This window comes from Motacilla alba, chromosome 7 (genome assembly GCF_015832195.1).
Source record: "Motacilla alba alba isolate MOTALB_02 chromosome 7, Motacilla_alba_V1.0_pri, whole genome shotgun sequence".
NCBI classification, from domain to species: Eukaryota; Metazoa; Chordata; class Aves; order Passeriformes; family Motacillidae; genus Motacilla; species Motacilla alba.
The window spans coordinates 33,877,869-33,900,546 of record NC_052022.1 but is presented as its reverse complement, the minus strand read 5'-3'; the positions used below and the strand labels follow the sequence as shown (position 1 = coordinate 33,900,546).

General features: G+C 44.9%; 1 protein-coding gene across 1 annotated transcript in view; it reads right to left on the bottom strand.

Moving 5' to 3' along the window:
- Positions 1-22,678, bottom strand: part of CPS1 (carbamoyl-phosphate synthase 1) — a 104,708-nt gene that overhangs the window by 33,739 nt on the left and 48,291 nt on the right. Inside the window, exons 21-25 of the mRNA XM_038142769.1 lie at positions 21,155-21,331; positions 15,942-16,060; positions 3,284-3,425; positions 1,470-1,535; positions 847-910 (exon numbers count right to left, since the gene is read on the bottom strand). Of these exons, the coding sequence (XP_037998697.1) occupies positions 847-910; positions 1,470-1,535; positions 3,284-3,425; positions 15,942-16,060; positions 21,155-21,331 (568 nt within the window). The remainder of the gene's footprint in view (positions 1-846; positions 911-1,469; positions 1,536-3,283; positions 3,426-15,941; positions 16,061-21,154; positions 21,332-22,678) is intronic.

The following is a 22,678-nucleotide window of genomic DNA, read 5'->3' as shown; positions in this document are numbered from 1 at the left end:
ATCATTCACAAAAAATAAGCCTAATCATGGAGTGTTGCTCCAGATTTCAGTCATCTCAACACTCATGCTGGAAACAGAGTTCAAAAAGACATGTCCTAAAAACAGCAGCAGGAGTGCAGCATATGACCTCTCCAATCCAATCCAAGCAAATGGATGTAGTTTTCAATTCCAGCTTTCCTAACCCATCACCAGTTCTGGGAGATGCAGAGCAGAAATATTCCTGAAGAACAAGCAGTTTTTCCTTGTCAATAATTGCAAGCTATTTGGAGAGATCCATGGAAAGAAGAAGTGAAAGTCATCACATAGAGAATTCAGCAGTCTGTCTACCCAACACTCACAGCCACGAGGAAACTGTTACTCTATATAATGATCTGAGTGGGTTGAAAGAAAAAACAACATACACAGAATTGCTTACACAAAAGCAGCTGAAGAGATCAAAATATTTTCAGAGTCACCTACACTTACAGCTGTAAAATCCATAGTGACAATATCATCATGAGCTGGCTGTAAATATATAAGATAGGTATGGGAGCAACAAACTTCTACACAAGGTATGAGGTTCTCAAGACCTCAGCATGTGAAAACAGTGATATTAAAAAAATTCTGTAAAATATTGTGGAAATCTAAGTACCAAGTGAAAAGTAATAAAATTTTCCTCCTTTTTTCAGGGCATGAAATGAAATCTCCAAGTATAAAATGCAAACCTTCTGTTAGGAATTGATGTCCTGTGCACTGGGCTCTGGAGGGTTTTTTCACCATATGAGAAGAGGAACAAAGGAACCACAAGAATATCTGAAGAAGGCTTGAGGGGACAAGTAGAACAGAGGAGTTGTAAGAAAGATTTACCTATGTGGTATGGTCCACAGCCCAACACCATCACTCCACAGTCATCAAATTTTACATCGTGTTCCTGGGAAGGGAGACAAAAGAGTCATTAGGATCTGTACTCCACAGCACCTAACTTTGTGCTTTTCAGAATAAACAAGTTTCTGGTGTTCAGCCCAAATCCAACAATCTGATCCTTCAGGGCTCCAGTCTGATCTTGTTCACTGCACTGTAAATGAAGTGCAGCTCTCCTGGAATTAGCAGGGCTGCACCCACACCAGAAGACAAACAGCACCTCTAATATGGCTATTCAAGCAGCCTAAGGGCCTGTGAAGTTTCATATAAAAATAATGTTAGGATGAGATAAGGGAAATATGACTTCTGCATTCCCAGCACCTACCTGTGCGTGTACAGGTGATAAATTACAGGCTCTTAACAGCACAGGGGCATTAACAGTAAATGCACTGGATCAGGATTGCAGCGAGAGAAAGTTCCAGGCCTGCTGTAAGGGGATTTTATGTAAAACCATCCAAAAGAATTGCTATGGAGACAGAGGCATCTGCCAGATTTCCAGAAATAACATGGTATGGGGAAAAGAGGTCAAACCAGACAGCAATGAGACTGTTGTTTCTGAGGGTGCCTACCTGCCCATTGTAGGTAACGTAGAGGTAATTAGTCACTGCTGGGTATTCTGCTGCCAGGGTGTCAATCTGTACAGGAAACAAAGGGTGATTGTGACTTGGCTAGTGCAAGGTCTTTCTTACATGTAGATTTTTGGGTTCTTTTCTTTTGCCTCTTTCTACTGCTGTTTCATTCCTATTATTTTCCCATCATACCGTTCCTCAAAAGGACGTGACCTGAAGTGTCCTGTGCTGTTGACACAGCATATGCCTGGCCTCGCCCCAGCCCTACAGCTCAGTCAACACAACCCTCTACCATCTCTTTCTAAGCTGCAGTTTTAGCTCTGCACCTCTTGGGTGAAACACCTACACAGCCCAGGAACTCTCCCTGCTTGCCAAGGCCCTCATTATCTAGTTTGCTCAGCAGATTACAAAGATTCCTCCAGGTTTTCTGTCCTTTATAACTAGGCTGTCTGGAATCTTCAGACTCTACTCTTGACCCCATCTGACTCCTACACTGAATACAAACACACACACAATATCACTTAGAAATCATGCGGAGTGGCAGGACAATTACTATGTGTTTATGTTACAATATAACTCGTGCTTTGATAATTAAATGGTACACAAAGCAAGAGTGATTTTAAGCCACCCTTTATATGTAGTTTTCAGCAATTTCTTATGTAATTAGTCACAAGAGAGCCCAGAAGACTATTTTGCCCATGAGGCCGTTCACAAACTATTTGTGTCAACTACTCATGGCATGTTATACTTGGTGACCAGTCCATCTGGGTCACCAGCAACTGCTGAAGCTTCCTGAACGAGCATCTGAAACATTTCTACAGAGAATACTGAACAGGGAACAATATGAAAGTAGTCTTGACATGAATTTTTATATGCTATACCATTTAAAAATCTGTCCAAACTTCAGGCACTTCCAGGAATCCCCACTGCCTGTCCAAACCCTTGTGAATCAGGGAGAATGTGACCTTACATCATTAGCACCGTGTGTCTGCTGCTCATTACTGTTGCTAATACTGTGACTTGTACTTCATGGCTCAAGAAGAAACATATGCTTTGCAGGCACACAGGCAGGCACAAGTAGCATGACCTTATTAAGTGACCCTTGGCACAAAAATCAATCCAGCACTGCAGTGCCATATGCAGCTGAAAGAACACAGGGCACGTTTCTGTGGCCAGGTGAGCCACAGAAGGAAAACAGCAGCTGGAGAACAGAAAAAGACTTGGCACCTCGAACTGGGCCTGAGGAAACAAATGAACTCTTTCAGAAACATTCAGTAGTTTGGGTTTGTTTGGTTTTTTTGTACCATCTTTAAGGACAGAAAACCAGCTGGTGGCAGTTTAATACCAACATACCTTAAATGCAACAGCCAGCACCTAGTGACACTGCCATGAATACCAGATGAGCTCATTAGGCTCATGCTATCACAATGAATAGCAAATGAACCCATAACAATAGCACGCTTCAAATAAAGTATAAGCCTGTAAAAATTTACTACCAAGAGATGAGAGATATGCTCTCCGTGGTCCTGCCATGGTGGGCCAGCATTTCCAGCCTTTTCCTGAAGCCACGTGTGTTTCTCCCTCAGCCACAAAGAACTTGAACAAGAATACTCTTGAGTGTCTCTTTGGGAATGTTCATGGCATTGCATTGATGCTGCAGTGCAGACGGCGCAGCTACAGAGGTGAACTGTGCTCTCCTCACATCAACATCTAAACTCCTGAGGACGTTAGCAGAGCCAGGGGTTTCTAAAGACATGGAGGTCTCCTGCCACTCTAGGAAGCCCCCACCAGGCCCAGGGATGTTTCTCACATACCTGCTTCACCCAGGGCACTATATTCTTCCTCAGTCTCAGCTCACGGCACTGGACTTCAGTCAGCCTCAGGCATTTCCCAATCTGCTTGTCAGAGAACCCCATCTGTTTGGCTCTCCTCAGTGTCTCCTCTGGAATTGTTTCGCTGGGATTAAATAAGAAAAGACCTCTGCATGAGGCTTTACAGGAAAAACTAGACGATATATGAGAGTTTTTGTCTCTACACTGCATAGAGTTGCTATAGGATCATGCACGCGAAAGCAAGAAAAGGAAGAAGACTCAACATAAAACATCTTTTTTGCCCTTGGTGCCCCACACAAACACCTCTGTGGTAAAGTCTGCAGGCAGAAGGAAAACATTTACTTTCCCTGCATTTTTGAGGCAGGAATCAGTGCCTCATGATGAGATCCATCAGGCTAGTACAAGCTGGCTGGACCCACGTGTTAGTTTAACACCACCTGGCTTTTAGTGACGGCAGAGGAGGCCACAGAAGCTGCTTCTGAGAGAGAATTTCCTTGAAATTTCCACTGTGCCCAGCAGAGCTCTGAAATCCAGAGGGCTCTGACAACTGATACATTGGCTGGCCCAATCAGAAAAGTTAGCAACACCTCTGTGATGACATAATTAGGAAAAAAAAATTCTTCTGCAAGCTGTGGTCTTTGTGCCACTGACGGCTCTCTTACCAGATGTAACAAACATGCCCCTATTTTAAAGATCTGTTGTCCTCACACACCAGTCCTACTGTTCACAAATTCTAAAAGATAAAAAAAAAGAAAAAAAAAAAAAAGAGTGATGATCTGATGGGGAAACAGCTACAAGACAAACATGAAGCCATTTTGGAAGGCTCCCTTTGCCTTGGTGGAGAGGTCAAGCACCTAGCAGCCATTTCTTTCTGCAGGCTTTCCTCAGTGCTGTATCTTGAAGGTGTTGAAGCACCAGGAGAGGGATTTGCCACGTGATGACTAATCCAAAACCACTTTTTTTGAGGGGAGAAGTTGTCATTGTGTGCAAAAGATAAAGAGTGTCTAGGAAAGACTGGGGACTGCAATATAACAAACTGGTTTTCCCTGTAATTCATAAAGTGCAGGGGGGGATGTAGAAGTCCACCCAGAGCCTGTGAGAAAAGACACTCCACACACAGAGTGTGTGGATGCTGAAAAGCTGCAATCTGGTGAGAAACTTGAACAGAAAGAGAAGACCCCTTGCTTCCAAACTAGAACAGCTCATCCTTTAAAGACTACACCCCTGAACTAAAGACCCACAAAAAACCCAGCGGTGGGAAGACTGCTGTGCCTGTGGGAGGGACTCACGCTGTAGCGGGTTGGACGGGACTCGTAAAAATTAGAACCACTTTGAAGAACTTCACAGAAAACTCCCATGTCTCCTGTGGGGAAAACCCCACGACATAACACAAGAGACTCCTCCCCCTAACCAAACTGAAGAATTTTTTTTTAAAAGCGACAAATTGACTAAAACCCCCATGTTTTGTCTCCTTGCACTGTCAGTGGGAAAGAAAGAGGGACTGGGAGTGGGGAGAGGGGAGAAAGGTGTTCTAAAGGTTTCTTTTTGTTCTCATAATCCTCTTCTAATTCTGTTAATAAATTTTTCCTTATACCTTTTATGCTTTTAGCCTGTTTTGCCCTTAGAACGTTTTCTCCTAATCCTTATTTCACCACATGAACCTTTTAGTTTCTCTTCCCCTCTCCTCTGCCCAGCTATAGCAGAGGAGAATAAATAAATGCTTTTTTCATGGGTGCCTGGCTTCTAGCCAGTGTCAAACCCTGACACCACAACAACTCTATGGTCATTTACCATTTCAGCCTCCACAGAGGACCTACAGTGATTCCTTTTTTAGATTCAGTATCCCTACAACTCCATGCCCAAACCTTAACTTAAAATCTCCCTTACATTCACCCTCTCAGTCTAAATTTTAAACCTAGGCCTCACCAGACTGGGCTGGACCAATTATGTATGTGCTTCCACCTCCTGCCTCTCATTGCAGCTGCCCACTCCACTCAAAGGCACGAAATTCTTGAAGCTCTGGGATGGAATGGAGCCATTCAGAGGCATAATTGTGCCCTGACCCTGTGACCACTGTGCTGAGCTGGGAGACACACCTACAATTTGTCCCAACCAAGTTTTCTTTCTGTTGTTAAAGATGTTCTGCCTACCTTCTGAAACGGCCAGTCTTTGGAAAAAGCATCTCACTTTGGAGATGGGCAGCAGAAACGCCCTTTAGAGGCTCACACACAAGGTAGGTTTTTTCTTGTAACAGTCTCAACAGACCCTTTTCCATCTCTTAGGGTTGCTTCTTGCATTAGGCAAATGGAGAGGGGGCATTGACCAGGGAAAGCAGGGGTACACCTTTTTGGTTTCATACTGACAACCAGGGTCTCTCAATACTTCCATACATTTTTGTTCTCCTGGTTTTGCTTTCTAGAAGTCCTAGTTTTTACTGTTTATTTCAAACACATTGCTTCCCCCCTGCCATTTCTGAAGATCAACACTCACCTGTCAATTTTGCTCTTCATTTCTTCATCTTCTCCATTCCTTCTTCATTTACTCCACTCTTTTCTACTCTTCATCCCACTTTGTTTTGACTCCACCCTTATAGTTTCTGCCTCCCTCTCTTTCTAAGCTACCTTTTCTAAGCTTAGCTCTTGCAAAAACATAAAAAAGTCTGTATTTTTATCAGTACTACTTCTTTACATCTTCATTGCCAAGAGCATTCTTGCCTGCCCAATAAATCAATATTTTATGAGCAAGCAAGTTCTGAATAAGGAAAATGGAATGATTAACAAACAAGCAATTTTCCTAAATCAGAGTTTTTGAATTATGTCCTTTGCTTGACAGTATTTTAAAATAAATACTATTATTTTATTTGTGTGGGAGAAAACTGGTAAGACCATGTTACTGGAACATGTCAGGAAGCTGAAGGATGAAAAAGAGTCATTGGACTGGATTTCCCACTCTGGCTTAGGCATGGAGCAGCTCTGCTGCCCTCAGTAAAGTCAGGCTAGTGTGAAACAGATGAGAGTCACACAAGTGTCAAACCAGCTGTTCTGGAGCAGCACTGGGAACCAGAAACTCCTGGGTTCAGATCCCTGCATAGACAGGATTTGTCCATTTTCCCAATGCCACCTCCCTCCTTGCCCTGGAGCATGCAAAAAGAGCACTCCCCCTTCCTGCACCAGCACAGGAGAAAGGGAAAGCTGGTGAACATTTGCAGGAAAAAAGCACACATAACAATTCCTCTCCTCTACAGCTTGGCCCCACCAACAGCTTGCTCTGCCCTCAGGGGACTCCAAGCAAGAGCACCATCGACACCCTGGATCTTCTCTACAACCTGCACCACATCATCCCTTTTACTCCAGCAAAGCCTCCTCTTCCTTAGGGTCAGAAGAGAAATTGTGGCTGCCCCATCCCTGGAAGTGTTCAAGAGCAGGATGGATGGGGCTCAGAGTATCCTGGGCAGGTGGGAAGTGTCCCTGCCCATGGCAGAGAGTGGAATGACATGACCTTTAAGATCTCTTTCAACCCAAACCATTCTAGGATTTGGTGAAAAAGTCCTGCCTGATCCAGCAGGTTGAGCTTCCCAGGTTTTGGATTTCCCAAAGTAAAACCCACTTTGTGGCACCCCACTGTATTCAAACTCATGGTTTCCATGCTCCAATACCTCCACCAGAAACTCCTGCACGTCTCCTCAGCCCATTCTGCTTTCTGATCTCAGCTCAGAGACAGGACTTCCTGCACAAATCATGAACGCCAGAACTGCAGGCACAGATGTGTGTTTTACAGAAGCAAATACAGCAAACTCCACCAATTCCCTGTCAAAACTGATGCTAGCAGTCACTGGCTATTAAGGACCCAGCCTCCTTAGAATGAGTGAGTAGACCTGATGACCCCAAGAAAATGAGCCTCTTTTCTGAGCCGTTTACTCCCTTGCCCTCCCTCCCTTCTGCCTCAGGAACTCACATAGCTGGCTGTCATTTGATTACTGTCAGAGACAGCAAATTGCCTTCATTTGCAGCTTGTTTTCATTCTATTTCTTGTATCTCATTATAACAATATCATTCACTGTCACCCTCCCTCCCAGCTGGGAGGGTAGAACAAAAGCAGTGATTATTTTGCACCATGATTCATTTGCCTTGGGCTAGCAGCTTAAATTAGGTTAGGCCACTCACTAATCCATGCAGAAAGGTAACTAGTTTTTTTACAGGAAAACCAGCACGCAATAGAGAAAAGACAAGTTCCTAGAGGGGAAATGGAACCATGCATTTTTTCCATGCACTTTTTCCTCATCTACTCGTAAAGCATGATAGAAGAAACCAGCAGAATTGGTCCATCATGCTTAATGGGAAGTGAATCAGAGAATTGCAAATCCTCAGCACTGGAATGGAAATCAGGCTGCCTCTCTCTACATGTGCTGGACACACATTTTCATAACTGGATTACTCCCATTTACTAATCATGGAAATTTTTAGCATTTTTTGTCTCAACTTTCATGGAAATAATATAAAGAAACATGCAAACAGTATGGTAGGGGATTCTTATCTTGCAGATAGCAAAACAGACATGCAGAGGTAAAGGGGTGACAATATTTAAGGGGCAATTCCCACTGCCTTTGCTCAGAGACAGCCCTTTAGACAAGCTAGAGACACTAAAGCCAGCAAGAGCAGAATCAGGCTGATCTCTTTGAATATTTGACAGCAAATAACCCTTCAAGCTCACCAGAAATTCAGCACTAAAAGACAAGACAAAAATTCTCAGTCCTGGATATAGCAAATCACATGACCCAGTCTTACATCACTGCCTCCCACTTTCCCCTGGAGCATCACTCCCCTTTCCTACACAGAGCAAAAAGTCTTCCAAAGATTAAACCCTCTCACTGGCTTAGAATCAATTCTGAAATGAGGGAAGACCAAGTGACCATGATTTCAGACTTCTGTAATGCTCCTCTTGCTAATGTTTGCCTTTGCAAAATGAAAGTCAGGAGTTTTAGAGCTTCAAACCCAGACAATTAGACTTTTGCACACTGGCATGATTATTAAAGGGTTGTTCACCTCCTCAAAAAGCTGTAGTCCTCTGCTCATTTTGTAGTTTATAAACAAAACAAGCCTTTCCCCAACCTTGCTTGTGACTGTTTCAGCTTCCAGTGTTGATCTGTAGTTGCTTTTAATTTAAAATTCCACCCTGTCATCTTTGGAACTCCAGCAACTCCCTTCTTCGACAATAAACGATAAGAGAAAATGGAATAAACTCTGCTTAATGAGGAAATTTTCACCTGGCACAGAGAACCTGGAGAAATCTATTAACTGACTGGAGGAACACTGACAGCACTGAAATTATCAGGAGACCCTGCTCACTTCAGCAGAGCCCTCTCTTCCACTTGACCAGTTTTTACCTGACCCATCAATAAAGATGCCAGCAGAAGAAACACTCTTTTTGTCTCCCAAATCAGCCTCTGATTCTTTTCAGGTATGCTGTCAAGTTTATGCCCATCCACATATTACTTAGGCCCATGTAAATTGGTCTTGATCAAAAGGATCAGGAATATTTTGTGGGCTGAGAGCCACAGCCTGAGCTGGGAGCATTTGGGGCACAGCTACTGTGTGCTGTGTCCCAGCTAACTTAAGCCCTGTAAGCTCACAGGCTCCTCCCTGCCTCATCTCAGAAGCTACAAATGTGGCTTGGATAGGCACAGAGGAGCTGCAAAGGTGAGCACATTCTGGCTGAGCCCACAGGTCTTGCACTCAGCTCCTCCCAAGGCTGAAGTGATTTAAGCCTGGACTAAACTTTAAGCCCAGTTTTGCCATAGCAAGCAGAGCGGACCAAAAGTAAGAAGTGCTGGAAGCAAAATGCATTATGCCCAGTCCTGAGAGAGCTCTTCCTTTCTCGGTAGTCATAGGCCTGCAGGTTTCAAAAACCTGCTGAATTTCAGGCTGAGTTATGTACAAAAGCATATTCTCTCTCATTTCCTCACTGTCCTGCTCTGCTTCAAGGTTCCTAGTGGTTTCCTTGATTACTTCTGATGTTTTACAAGATTTTCAACATGTTACAATTAAAATAATGAGATCACAGTATAAATTCTCTCCCTGCTCCTCTTCTCAAGGAGACAGATTGGTACCAGTTTTCCCCTCCTACAAAACTCCTGAGATGACTGACAAAAAGATGTCAAAGGAGTGTTTAAGGAAGCAGGAGCTGTAAACCAACAAATCTCACTCACAGAGCAATTGTCACTCCAGCTCTCTGCACCTTTAACATTCTGGTCCCTGGGCTGATAAATCTCATTGTGGACATCTTGATTTAAGTAACAGGAGCCTCACACTGTGCCCTAAGACCTGAATGACTCACTCATAAGATTAAGTGAGCTAAAGCAGCAGCTCACACCAAAACACAGCCAAGAAAGGGGTTGTAGATGTTTTCTGAAAGCCTATTTTCCATCCCTGGTCAAAGAGAGCTTTGAGGACTTTGCTGGGATGCCATGGTACAGACTGCCCTGCTCCCAGCATTGCACATGCTGGTTACAGAGGCTCCCCAATGGCTTTTTAAGGCAATGTCTGTATATCCTCTGCATCAAGGAAAACATACATATTGCATTTTCACAAATGCTTTGGAAGAAAACACAGCTGTGAAATTATTACCAGTGGCTCTACAAGACAAATAGAAAGTATCTTATGTTAGATCCACACAAAGCACAAACAACAGTGCTGAATAGCTGCTTGCATTTTATTCTCCTCATGTACTGCATTCTGAACTTGTTCCCAAGCCTTTCCTGCCCCACAGTTGACAAAGAAGACAAAAGTAATCTTTCCAGTTAGCTAGAGAGGAGCCCTACAAACATGTCAGTGACAACTCCTCAAACAAATCAGCACAGCCTCATTTCCTATCACTGCACCTGGTCTGCTTCATGCCCACACAAATCCTGTGTGCCACCCTGACCTGTCCCAAAAGCACATGGGTCAGCAGAAACTGCCGCTGAGAAAAGTGGGGGTGCAGCAGGCCCTGTCAAAGAGCCCAGGTTATTGATGGCCTGTCTGAGTTTCCCTCCCTGCAGCGCTTCCCAGCTCACCTGCTCGTGCCAGGTTTTCATTCCGGCACCTGTATTTCTGTGCTTACTCCACCACAGTCAGGCTTCCAACAAACAGCTTTCAAAGCACACCTTGCAGGTACCCCACCAGGGACATGGGCTCCCAAAACCTTTGCAATAAACTTCTCCCATGGGTCAGTGAGCAGAGCACCCAGCTACAAATGCTGGGCTAAAGTGGGTCTGCACCCTCCCACTTTTGTCTTTCCTTTTTACTAGCCCATGTACTTTTGGGTTAGTGATAGTCAGGACTGCACTTACTCCTTGCAAGCACCCAACAGGACAGGAGGTGTTTTCTCACAACAGCAAGGACATATTTTCCTTCAAAGCAAAGTTCCAAAGCACAACATTATCAAAATATGATTAGTGCCATCATTTCCCCCTGTTAGCAGGCTGGCTAGTTCAGTATCTGCCAAAAAGATGATTTGCTGTTTCCATTAATTTGAAGGGTTGAGATTTCAGGTGACAGAGTTCAAGTCACTGCACAGCCAGACTGTCTCTGAGACTTTGGGCAGGCTCACCATCTCTGTGCTTTGCTCTTCACAATGGTGGTTTATAATGCTCCCCTTTCCTCAATTGAATTCTACTTTACAGCCTTTAATCAATATTGAAATGTTCCTCTTTGGGCAATATACTCACACTTCTGTGTGCCGCAAGATGGCTTTCCTGGATTTTACTTGGATTTTGTCCAGCAGGGAACATGACCCCACTACCTCTACCTTTCCCCCATCCCTATGAGCTCCCAAGTGATGGCAAATACAATCAATTGCAGGTTCCATTGCTACAGAGATACCTAAGTGACTTAGGAACACAAATCCTATTGATTTTCAACAAGGCTTTTGTCCCCATGTCACTTGGGCCTAAGTGATGATTTCACCATGGCTGCCTACATCTTTACCTCTATTTAATCATGTTTGTTGCACACCCTCCCAGTGGCATATAGCCACTGTTTTCAAGGATCCCAAAATTAGGAACAAAAAAATAATCATGGCTACATGCAACCAAATCTTCACCACAAACAGTCAAAGAATAGATGTAAATCCCAAAAGAGGTTTTTCCTTGCACCTAGGCCTAGTCAAGTATGCCTTAGATGTTACTTCTGAGCCTGGGTTTCAGCTGTTCTCCTAGGGATGCCTGGTATCACTGGACCCTGCTTCAAATCTGACTTGCTCAGGACTGAGTCCATAACCCCGGCCTAAAAGTGACATCTCGCTCCTTGCTGCCTCAGACAGCTGGGTGTGGTCTGCCCAAACTTCCACCTCCTTCATGAGCTGCCAGTGTGATGAAATGTGGTTGTGATATTTTGTAAAAATCCCTTTGCTAGGATTTTCTTCTCCTGAGAAGCTGAAGGGCCTCAGCTTCAAGTGTAAACAATTTGTTATCTGCTGCTGTGGAATGCAGCAGGTGCTTCCTCCATTGGTCAGTGTGGGATGTTTCTGCTTGGTGGCCAATCGAGGAGGCAGCAGCTCTTGGACTCTCTGGGAGTCACAGAACTTTGTTATTCATTCCTTTCTATTCCTGTCTCACCTTCTGATGAATCTTTGTCTCTGTTCTTTATAGTATAGTTATAGTGTGGTCTTTTTTATGTAATATATATCATAATATAATAAACCAGCCTTCTGAAATGGAGTCAAGATCTCCCCTTCACCAAGTCCTAACTGCCCAGAAGACCCACAACAATAATGAAAAGCCAGCCGGGTCTCTCCAGGCCCTTTTTGCCATTTTCACTCACAGGACTGGCAAGGCCAAATGTAGGGAAATAATTCCCAGATAACAGCACATCCTACTGCACTGCCACTGCTTCATATACCATCACCTATCATGCACTGACAGCATGGGGTGGGGCTTGCTCTCTCCATCTGAGTGTGCACAAGTGGGTTTGAGTGTGCACAAGTGGGTTCATTTGTTTATGTGCATGAGCATGGTGGGCAAGGTTGAAGTTAAAATTACACTGAAGTCAAAGGTAATTGGTCAGACAACAACAACAACAACAACCCCCTCAAATGTAAGTTTCCAAAATAAATAATACGTAAGGTCACAGGAGAAACAGCAGAGGCACATGTTTGACATGTCTGTGATATTACTTGTTGTTCTCAAAAGTACTCTCAAAATGGCTTTCTTTTCCCAGTTCAACTCAGGCCATTTGCTTTCCTGCAGCCACATCACATATCTGAAGCAACTACTTCTCCATCCTAGAGGGCCCAGAGGCAGAAATGGAACCACTGCTGCAGCATGAAAGAGCTATGCAGTCCCACCCAGCACCAGGCCCAATCTTCTTCAGAAAATAGTTCAATGGGACAAAGGTAAATGGGGCAGAGGGTGCTCTTCTCAGTCCCCACTGTGCCTGCAAATGTCTGTCCTTGCCTCCACACCACAGAGGCAATTTATTTGCCGCTATTAATTTGTGTTTACAAACATTTATAGGGCAGAAGTTTTTCCCTCAGCACTGCATCATCCCACAGAGCCTCTCGCACATCTATAAGCAGATCCATTGCATGGATGAGTGAGACTCTCTGCTCACCTCTGAATCCCTGCACGTGGCAAGGATGCAAGGCAGCATGTGGTGTGTGAGAGCTGCTTCCTGAACTGCTCTCAAAGGCCTTCACCTGCCTCTGATCCCCCTTCCCCACCTGTCTGTCACACCCACTTGTTCCAGCTCTTCATTTCCTCTTGGCAGAGACCATCTCCTTGTTATCAGTCTCCACAACAGCTCTGCAGGGGCCAAATCAAGACTCTTGTTACTCCAACTGCATCCAAAACCTCACATCCAAACACCCCCAAACCAACACAGAGAGAGAAAGGAAGGGGTGGATCCATCCAAACAGCCCAGGAACAGGGCAACTACTTCTGCTTCTGGTAACAGTACTCTAACAGAAAGATTTAAAGCAGTGATGGCATCACCTCTCATTCTTTTCAATTGGAAATTATTCTGTAGCACAGATAGAACTCATGCCAGGCATGCTGGGAATGGAAACAGCTGGCTGCAGGAAGAGCACCTGTGTGCCAAGTCTCATCTGCATCCCTCAATTAGCTTTCCCTTGGCTATGGCAGAGATCTGTTCCCTGATGTGGCTCACTGGACTAGCCCCTTAGTACAAGTCCCAAGAGCTTTTCCCTGGCTCTTTGCCTTTGTGCCTTCAATGTAATGCAGCTGGGCAGTCCATCCCCTCCCTCCAGTGCTGGCTGGGAGGTAAGACAGGTTTCTTGCAAAAATGTGAGCAATTCCAGTGGAGTGAAAATCTGCTCTGATAGTGGAGGGAAAATCTGCACTGGTAAGTGAATGAGGGTAAGATACTTCAGATGTTCAGCCTGGAAAAGAGAAGGATTCAGGCTGACCTAACTGTAGCCTTCCAATAAAGAAAGATGGAGAGAGACTGTTTTAAAGAGCATGGAATAACAGTGATGCCAAATTGATTTTTGCCTTTTCTTTTTATATATTTTCTACATTCTTCACACATTTATTTGTAGCTCTGTAGCCTATCATAGTATTTGTAGCTAGTGTTTTACCTACTCTGTTAGACAGTAAGACAAAATAAATTCCCCAGCAGCTCCAAGATGTAGGTCCAAGGTTCGATTCTCTGCAAAGCCACGGTTGAAACAATCTCTGAGACACATTTTCATCAATAAAGTTGAGTTCCTATCTAAAAGAGGGGGAATTCAAAGAGAGTTGAACCAGGGGGGGATAACCTCACTACTTATGTCTCTAATTGGGGATTCTTGTCGGATATGCTAATTTTCAAAACCTACAAAGTTATACATGCATTATGCTGCGTGTACAACTTTGGTCTTTTCCACCTCGGGAATTGTGCACCTAAGGATCCCTATAAAGATAACCCCTTTTATCACCCTATGTCTGGCTCGTGGTTTTAGGCAAAAAAGGCATCAACAGGAGGAGGGAGAACAGGCTCTCACTGACAGAGAGAAGATTTAGATTAGCTATTACAAAAAAATTCTTCCCTGTGAGGGTGGGGAGGCCTTGGCACAGGCTGCCCAGAGAAGCTGTGGCTACCCCTGGATCCCTGGAAGTGTCCAAGACCAGGCTGCACAGGGCTTGGAGCAGCCTGGTGTAACGGAAGGTGTCCCTGCCCACAGCAGGGGATTAGAACTAGATGATCTTTAAGGACCCTTCCGACCCAAACCATTCTGTGATTCTACGATACCACCCACAATCTGATTTGAATTGCAAGAATCCACTTCCAAGAGTCACAACACTGCTCGTGTCTGATAAAAACACAAGGCTGGATACTGTGCAAGGGCTGTCTGTAGCAGGCTGCCTGTACAGCTTGCTGCCTGGGCACCACAAGGATGAAAAACTGTGGAGGGTGGTACCACCTACTGCTCGCTGGTTGTACAATCACCTGCCACCTACTGCAGAGAAAGGGAAAGCACATTCCTCACCTGCCACTCATTGCAGAGAAAGGAAAAGCAACCTCAGGGATAGAAGAGGGTCCAGGAAGATTAGCCTCTGTGGAGGGATGCTGGATTTACACCAGCTGAGGATGCAGCCAACCTCTGGGGCCTCGTTCCAGAGCATGCCACTCCAACAGCGACAAGTTCAAACTGATTATGGATATGTTGGCTTTTTCCCCTCAGGAGCTGCACATACATGTTTAAGAGGCCAGATACAAATGCCATGTGACACAGATGTTAAAGGACAAAAACTCCTGCAGCCGAACAACGGATTTCTGCAAATAATCAAGTTACTCCTTTTCTCCCACCTCTCTCTCCACATTTATTTTTGTTTGGCTCCAGATCCCGCGTGTTCCGGGTGCAAGGGAGAGCAAGAGGTGCTCAGTTAAAAGCAGAGATGTGGCAGGTGCAGCGAGGAGCGGCTCAGAGCTCACTGCCTCCGCTGCGCTCCCAGTGCCATCGTGTGGCGACACCAGTGAGCACAACGGGTACCAGAGGCACAAAAGCCAACACTCGGCCAATAACTCAGCAAGGAGGCTCTCCCAGCCTCGTAAAACATGAAGGAAAAGCTCAAGTCAGCAAGAGTCTGAACTGAAATATTGCCCACTCCTTTAATTTACTGCTATCTTTTCTGTTGGCTTTTATATGGTCATTTTTCTGAAAGGAAAAAGATTTATATTTAAATAGGTCTGGAACCATAGGTGTTTGAAACCGTGGTATAAAAGAAATACTCACTCATACTGCATGATCACAGCAAAGCAGAAAAGCTTAAAAATCAATAGTCCAGGCTGGAAATAAAATGCATTGTACGTGACCCTCAGGTGCAGTAAGTCAGGACAAGTCCAGTGCTGAGTTTGAAATGTAACTCTGTCCTGGGTACATGAGTTACTCATCACAGGCCATCCCCATTCCTAGTCTTAGCCTCAGAGATACTGAGGATTGTCCAAAATAAACCATAACTTCCATAATGCAAGGAGCTATTTCACCAAAAAAGAGTGTGTTAAAAATTTCTACTGACTGAGACAGTGAACTGGGTTTTAGGACAACACCATTTATTCCAAGCACTTGAATAAACTTCTCAGCATTTACTGCATCTGTGCTTACCACAGGTTTCTGAGCAGGATTCCCAGGAGAATTGTTGTGTCCTAGGACAAGGCTTTTTTACCTGTTCTCTTCCTTTAGGACCTTCTCCATGTTGGCAATGCTGCGCATCTTGTACAGGAACCACTTGTCAATGGCTGTGAGCTGGTGAATGACATCCACGGGGACTTCATCCTCCAAGGCCTGCCAAAAACAGGACAGCACCACACAGCCCCTTAAACACACCGCAAAAATACAGATCTGGTCTGCAAACAGCTAGCAGCAAGTATAGATCATAGAGAAAAAAGTTTTGTACATCAAGCTGTACAAATCAAATGTTCATCTACCTCCTGACCCTGTCTCTTGCAGCAACAGAAACTGTGCCCCATGAGGAGTGCAGGGAGGCACCAGCCACTCCTCCCTGTGCTCTGGTTCCAAAAGCTGGCTTCTGTTTCAGTGAGAGAGGCAATTTGCTTTTCACAGAGCCAGCAGCCAGACAGGCTGATGGCAGCTAGGCTGGGTGGCCACTGCGAACACGCTCCGCTAACTACAGGGAGCCACATTCAGGCTGCAGTGACCAATCCTCCATCTGCTCACCTCTTACCACTCAAGTTGCCTAAATCTCAGGCCCACTGCCAACATCCTGACTGCAAATGTAAAACAGGAAGCTCTGGATTCTCAGCTGTGAAGGAACGTTTTGCTTTAGAGCATAAATCTTGATATAGCTTTGAAATGCAGGGCTGAATCAGAGCATGTGGCCTTACATTACCTCTGAAGCAAGGCAAAGTCAGGTCTTGGGTGATGCCTGCAGCTACAGCATAGCTCTAGCTTCTCTCACTCCACCTCAAGATAATGTCAAAACCATTCAAATTTCCCTTCTTTCTTGCTGGAGTTATTGATGGGCTTTTTAAAAATCAATTATTTACAGTTATGAGGTAAAAAAAAAAAAACCCACAGAGATATTATTCATAAGACAATGGGTTACAAAACATTGTAATATTAAGAAACCCCAGCACCTCAGAGAGCCCTCAATGTGATGTATTTTCTATCAATGCAATTTCTTGGGTCTCACCAGTGGTGTACAGTTACAACTCTCCTGACAAAGCAACTATAATCAACCATAATGATAACGCCAGCACTGTATCTTTGCTGAGCTAAAGTAATCAGGCTCATTAATTTCTTACCATGCTTAATTGTTTTCTTGCAGGGCAGCATCCCTGGAACAAAGCCAGAGCAATGCCATTGAAGAAATTCCAGAATTAATCCAGGAATGAGCTTGGTCCACTGCACCCCAGCATTATGCCCCCAAGTTACAAAATTTGGGCAACAATGTTGGTACCATCACCATGGGCTTCAGCAACGGGGAGACCTTCTGCCAGCTCAGAGAAATGGGTCACTTCAGGGAGCGAAGGGGACAAGGGATGGGTGGCATCTCCCTGCAAAATACTGTCACCACCTTCTGCCTCTCCTAAAGAATTCCCAGCCAGCTCTTGCAATTATCCTCTTGCTCTGAGAGGTAACAACTGCTCACTGGAATTTCCTGTGTGCTCACAAGCAGTGGTGAAAACTCCTAACACATGTTTTGCTCCTTTAGAGTACCCAGTCACATACCAAGTCTTTGGCTGGTGCTGGGCACCCAACAGCCACTGCTCTCCCCAATGCCTGCAGTGACAAACCTGGGGTCCTCACAGCAGTTCCTGAGCACTGGAGGGACAAAGCTGGGCTTCTCACACATTTCTGGGTACACTACTGGTATGAGGCAACTGTAAGGAGTCCTTCCCATCCTGATCCTCTAATGCTTGGAGGGTCAGGTCACATTGCCACATTACTGCTATCAGAGCAGGTTTTTTCTTCCTTTTAGGTCCATCTGTTTTTACAAAACACATGCAGACTTGCACATCTTCATGATCTCCAATTCTCAGTCAATGGTCCCTGAGCCACACATACACAGGGAGCGTGACCATATACTCTTAAGCTGGTTAGGACACTTTATTCAAAAAGTTCCAGGGGTCTCCAAAGGAAATTCAGAAAAATGTATCCCTTCTACTCATTCATCAGAGGAGGGGCAGAGAAAATCAACCATCTCCATCCCTGTGGCATAAATCTGGAGACTGGGAGAAAAGAGTGAGTTTGCAGACATTTTTTGCTCCCTATCACCACACTCCAGGGGCAAATAAGGCTTCCAGGCAACTGTGTAGAATTTGCTCATGGTGACCCTGAACTCCAATGGCTTTCCTCTCTTCAGACCTACATGAAGGAGTACAGCCAAAACACACCATGGAAGCAGGAGGAGAGGGACACAGCAGGACAGTGTGACTTTAGAGCCCTGCTCAGCTTCAAGAGCATCCCATCCAGTAGGAACTGGGGTTTACAGGACTGCCTTCACACCAAGAGCCATGGAGCAAGCCTGGCCTCCAGGCCAAGCAATGAAGGGCAGCTCAGCTGCCTGTGCTTTCTCTAGGGACAGCACCGTTGCTGCTTCAGTTCCATTCTGGCCCTTCACCAAAGAAAGTATTTAGCTGCCTGTGGACAGCCACACAAGTGCAAACTGCACATCTGTATTGTGGACAGTTTAGAGACCAGGGCCCTGGTGTGAAACAGAGCATGCACCAACCCCACAGCCTAAGCTTTCTGAGGCCACTTGTACATAAACTTAAGAGCAGCAGAAAACACCTGACACAACCTGAGCATCCCTGCTCATCAGGCTGTTCCATCCTCACAGCACTCCCACTCTAGCCAAGGAACAAGTCTCATCTATGTCAGCCTCTCTCCTGTGCCTTCTTTTACATGACAACAGGGAGCCCCATTACAACAGCGAGAGCTCTGAAAGGCAGCTGAACTCCCTTTCCTTGCACCTGAACAGTTGCTGCTGTCATCATCCAACAGGCAAAGGAGAGAGAAAAGTAAAAAAAGTAAAAAGCCTTGGAGGGCTGGGTAGTGGGAAGGAGAGGAGAAAACATAAAATATAACAAACATCCATCCTGTTTCAAATGGAGCTGATGGCTGGTGGGGACTTGCTGCTGGCTTTTAAAGGTCAACAAGCTGGGAAGGGATTTCCATCAGACAGCCCCAGGTGCCAGAAGCACCTCTTACTTGCACTGCTTGCCTCAGTTATTAATGGGGATGAATTCATGCACTGTGTTGGGCAGAGGCAACTCTTTATAAGGAGGGACTAAGTTTTCTCTTGCTTTTTCCAACAAATCCCAGTGAAAATACCAGCAGCTGGGAACACCCAGTGTTCGGTGGGACCCAAACTCACCTTCATCTCCCCGGATGCCCTGTGTTAACATAGGTCTAATTTTAATCTTTCATAAAATCTCTCTGAACCACTCAGAGACTCAAGAAGTAAGATTTTTCTCTCAGTCACAAGAAAAAGGCTGTAATAAAGACCAAACACAGCTGCTGGAGGATGAAGACATGCACTTCTCAGCTTGAAAAACAAGAGGGAACAGCTGGACAAGCCACACATTTATAAAACACTTTGTGATTTTTCTTCAGGCCATTTATAAGAGGAACAGCTAGTGAAAACCTTTTAACTAACACAGCACAGGCTCAGCTCCTCACTCATGTGGAGGTGTAACGAGGTGTACCCACACATGAGCACAAAGGGCTTAAAGACTCCACCACACAAAGTCAGGGGCACAAAAAACAGTAATTGGGCATTCCCTGCCAGGAAGGTTTGCAATCTTAAAAAAAAAAAAATATCAAGCCATCTAAGTAAGCAGGAGCTGTAAAAGTCAGCTGTGCCCTCCTCTTCATAGAGGGTATGGACAGATGGACATGTTACCTGCAGCAAAACAAAAGTGTGAAATTGCACCTCCCTTCTAACTAACCCTACATTTACCACATGATATACACTGGCAAACACTGAGAAGATGAAGGAAGAAATAAATTTGCACCCAAGTCCCCTTACAGAAACACTCCCTGTTACACAGGCAGCTTCAAGGCCAAAGTGATTTGACCAGTGTGACAGGAGAGGGGAAAAAAGAATGCTACAGGAAGCTAAGCTGGTTCTGAAGAACAGGGGATTTCTTGTCTGTGAAATTTAACATAGAGTTGTATAGTTCTTTTAGTTTCAAGCCCATACCAGTGCAACCATTGCAAGTAGACAGTCTCTCTCACATTGCAGTTTGCCATTCTTTATCATCCTTGGTTTCAGTTCTCAAAAGGATCTTCATTTATTCCTTTGTAATCTGCAAAACTGACCCATTTTGACTGGCACTTACACTGCTATAAATCAGGGCTGAACACTAAATTTGTCTGCTAAACATTGGCTAATCTTATAGGAGAGGTAAGTACTCCAGGTGTCCACCAGCACCTAGCTACAAACTAAAGTAACAGGACACCAGAATGCACCTGATACTGAATGCAGTGAGCACAGGCTAAAATTGTACCACCAAAAGGGAAACACATTGCCTGAACATGGAAGATGTAGAAAGCATAAGCAAGAATCCTACACAAAGTGCTCCCAGTCAGCTTGACATAGGAAGCAAGGGAATGAAGAACACTCAGCCTTTGTCATCTCAGCTGACCCAATCCTGTAGCTCAAATTCAAGGGATGTAGGTGTCTTAGGGTGAAAGATGTTAGTGGGGCTGTGTATTCTATTTCCCATTTGTCAGAGGTGGGGCAGTTCTCTTCTGTTCATTGGGCAGTTTTCTTTATTTCTTCCACAACCAACCCTCCCCTCAGGAGAGATCTCTTCTGTTCATGGCCAGTGAGTGTCCCTGCATGGCTGATCAAATTCCATCATCCCATGGGGAGATGCTCTGCCCAGGGCAGGAGCCAAGCATTCCTACCTGGATAGAATTACAGATTTTGAGATACCACAGCAGCCTTTCCCACTGCATTCCCAGATGAGCAGCTTTCTCCTCCACTGCATTCCCAGAGGAAGAGCAGGCCCATCTCCAGCAGCCCTGAAGCTTCAGAGGAAAATTCCCCCCTTCTCCAGGATCCCTGCTCCAGCAGAACCATAGCTGGCTCTGCAGGAGGGCTGCAGCCACCATGGAATGGCACTGCTGCCAGCACCTGACCCACAGGGGGGCAGCTCCTGTTCTGACTTTGTCAGTGGTTTGTTTTCTTTTTTGTACTATTGCATTTGTATTTTTAATTTTCCTAGTAAAGAACTGTTATTCCTATTCCCATATCTTTGCCTGAGAGCCTCTTAATTTCAAAATTATAATAACTCAAAGGGAGGGAGGTTTACATTTTCCATTTCAGGGGAGGCTCCTGCCTTCCTTAGCACACACCTGGCTTTTCAAACCAAGACAGTAGGTCAAGATCTTTCTATCTTTTGTTACCTTGGCTATTGCATATATCCGAGTGCTGGATGGCTCAGAAAGCTCCTTCTGGAGATCCACAATGGCTGGCCAGGCTTTATTCATAGGCAGCTGTGAAACAAAGCCATCCACTGAGGGGTGGCACATCCTCAGGGCCTTTTGGAAGCTCTCCTCAAATGTGCGTCCGATAGCCATGACCTGGAAGGGAGAGCAGATCCACATGAGCCACAGTGAGCCAAGCCTGGCTGTGCCCAGAGTAACAGGGTGGGGAGAACTCCAGCCACAAAGACAAGCACACAGGAAGATGGCAGCCTTTGGACTCCTCCCTAGAATAGTCCTGCTGACTGAGAATTAGTAGCCCCACTTCTAGATCTGACTCTGCCCATGGTATCAATGGGGAGTTCCAGACAAGTGACTGGTTTGCTTTTTGGTTTTGGTGGACTGCACTTTTGGTTTCCATTTGCCTGTCTGTAACACACAGGAGGATGCTGTCTCCTCTGTAAACTGCTTTAAGGGAAGCACTCTGGTAGAGGGAAACATTATGCAGCAGCATGGGTATAGTAATGTAAAAGAATGTTTCTGTTTAACAGCCTGTTAGAGATAGAAATTCACAGTGTGAATTTTAAGGTTCAGGAGAAACCTTCTCCTGCTTCCTTTAAATTACATTTAACAGTAACTCTCCCCTGTGAGGGTTCTCTTAAATGATTACTACTCCTTGGCGTAGCAGCACTGAAGGGGTTTCCCTCCTTCAGTCTTGACACCATATCTAATAAAAAAACAAGCCTTTCTGTCTAGAAATCTGTGAGGTAACAGAGCTCTTCCTCAAACTTTTACATTTTTATTTCCCAGTGCAGTGAGACCTTAACAGCATAAAAATCTTCTCAAACACAATACTGAAAAATGTCAAAAGAAAAAATAACATCACTTTCTCTTTTCTCACAGCTCCAGGCCCACTGCCCAGCACAACAGAGCGCAGAACAAGCCAGGCCAGACTGTTCAATTAATAAAAATGCAGTAGGTGCTGCAATCTGGCTTCAAGTTCAGGCCTGAGGAGATGACTGTTCCATACTAATAGAGACACAGTGGCAGGAACTCTTTGCTTCAAAGTCTCCATCTCCTACCCACAGGTCCTGCAGATTAACATTCTCAGTTCCCCCACCAGCTGCAAACTGCATCCCTTGGGCTTCTCCATATCTGCTTCAGCTCACCTGCCCTGCAAGAGCACTGACTCTCCCTGTACCTCTGTCCTGCCTGGAAAAGGACACAGGTTCAGGCACTTCTGTGGCATATGAACACTGGAAAGACTCAACATCTCCAAACGTGTATGGCCAGGAAGTTTCACAGCTGATGGTGCAACTCTATTTAGGAACTCCAGTTCTACAGAACAGTCCCAAAACCTCTAAGCAGAGAGGCTTAATATCAAGAAGCATCATCTCACTGAAAACAAAACCCATCTCATTGCCATTAAAAGCCAAACCTGCCAGTGGAAGATCAAATTCTAATTAATCTTTCCAGTTCTGATGAAGGCTTCTTGTTCAGTGACAA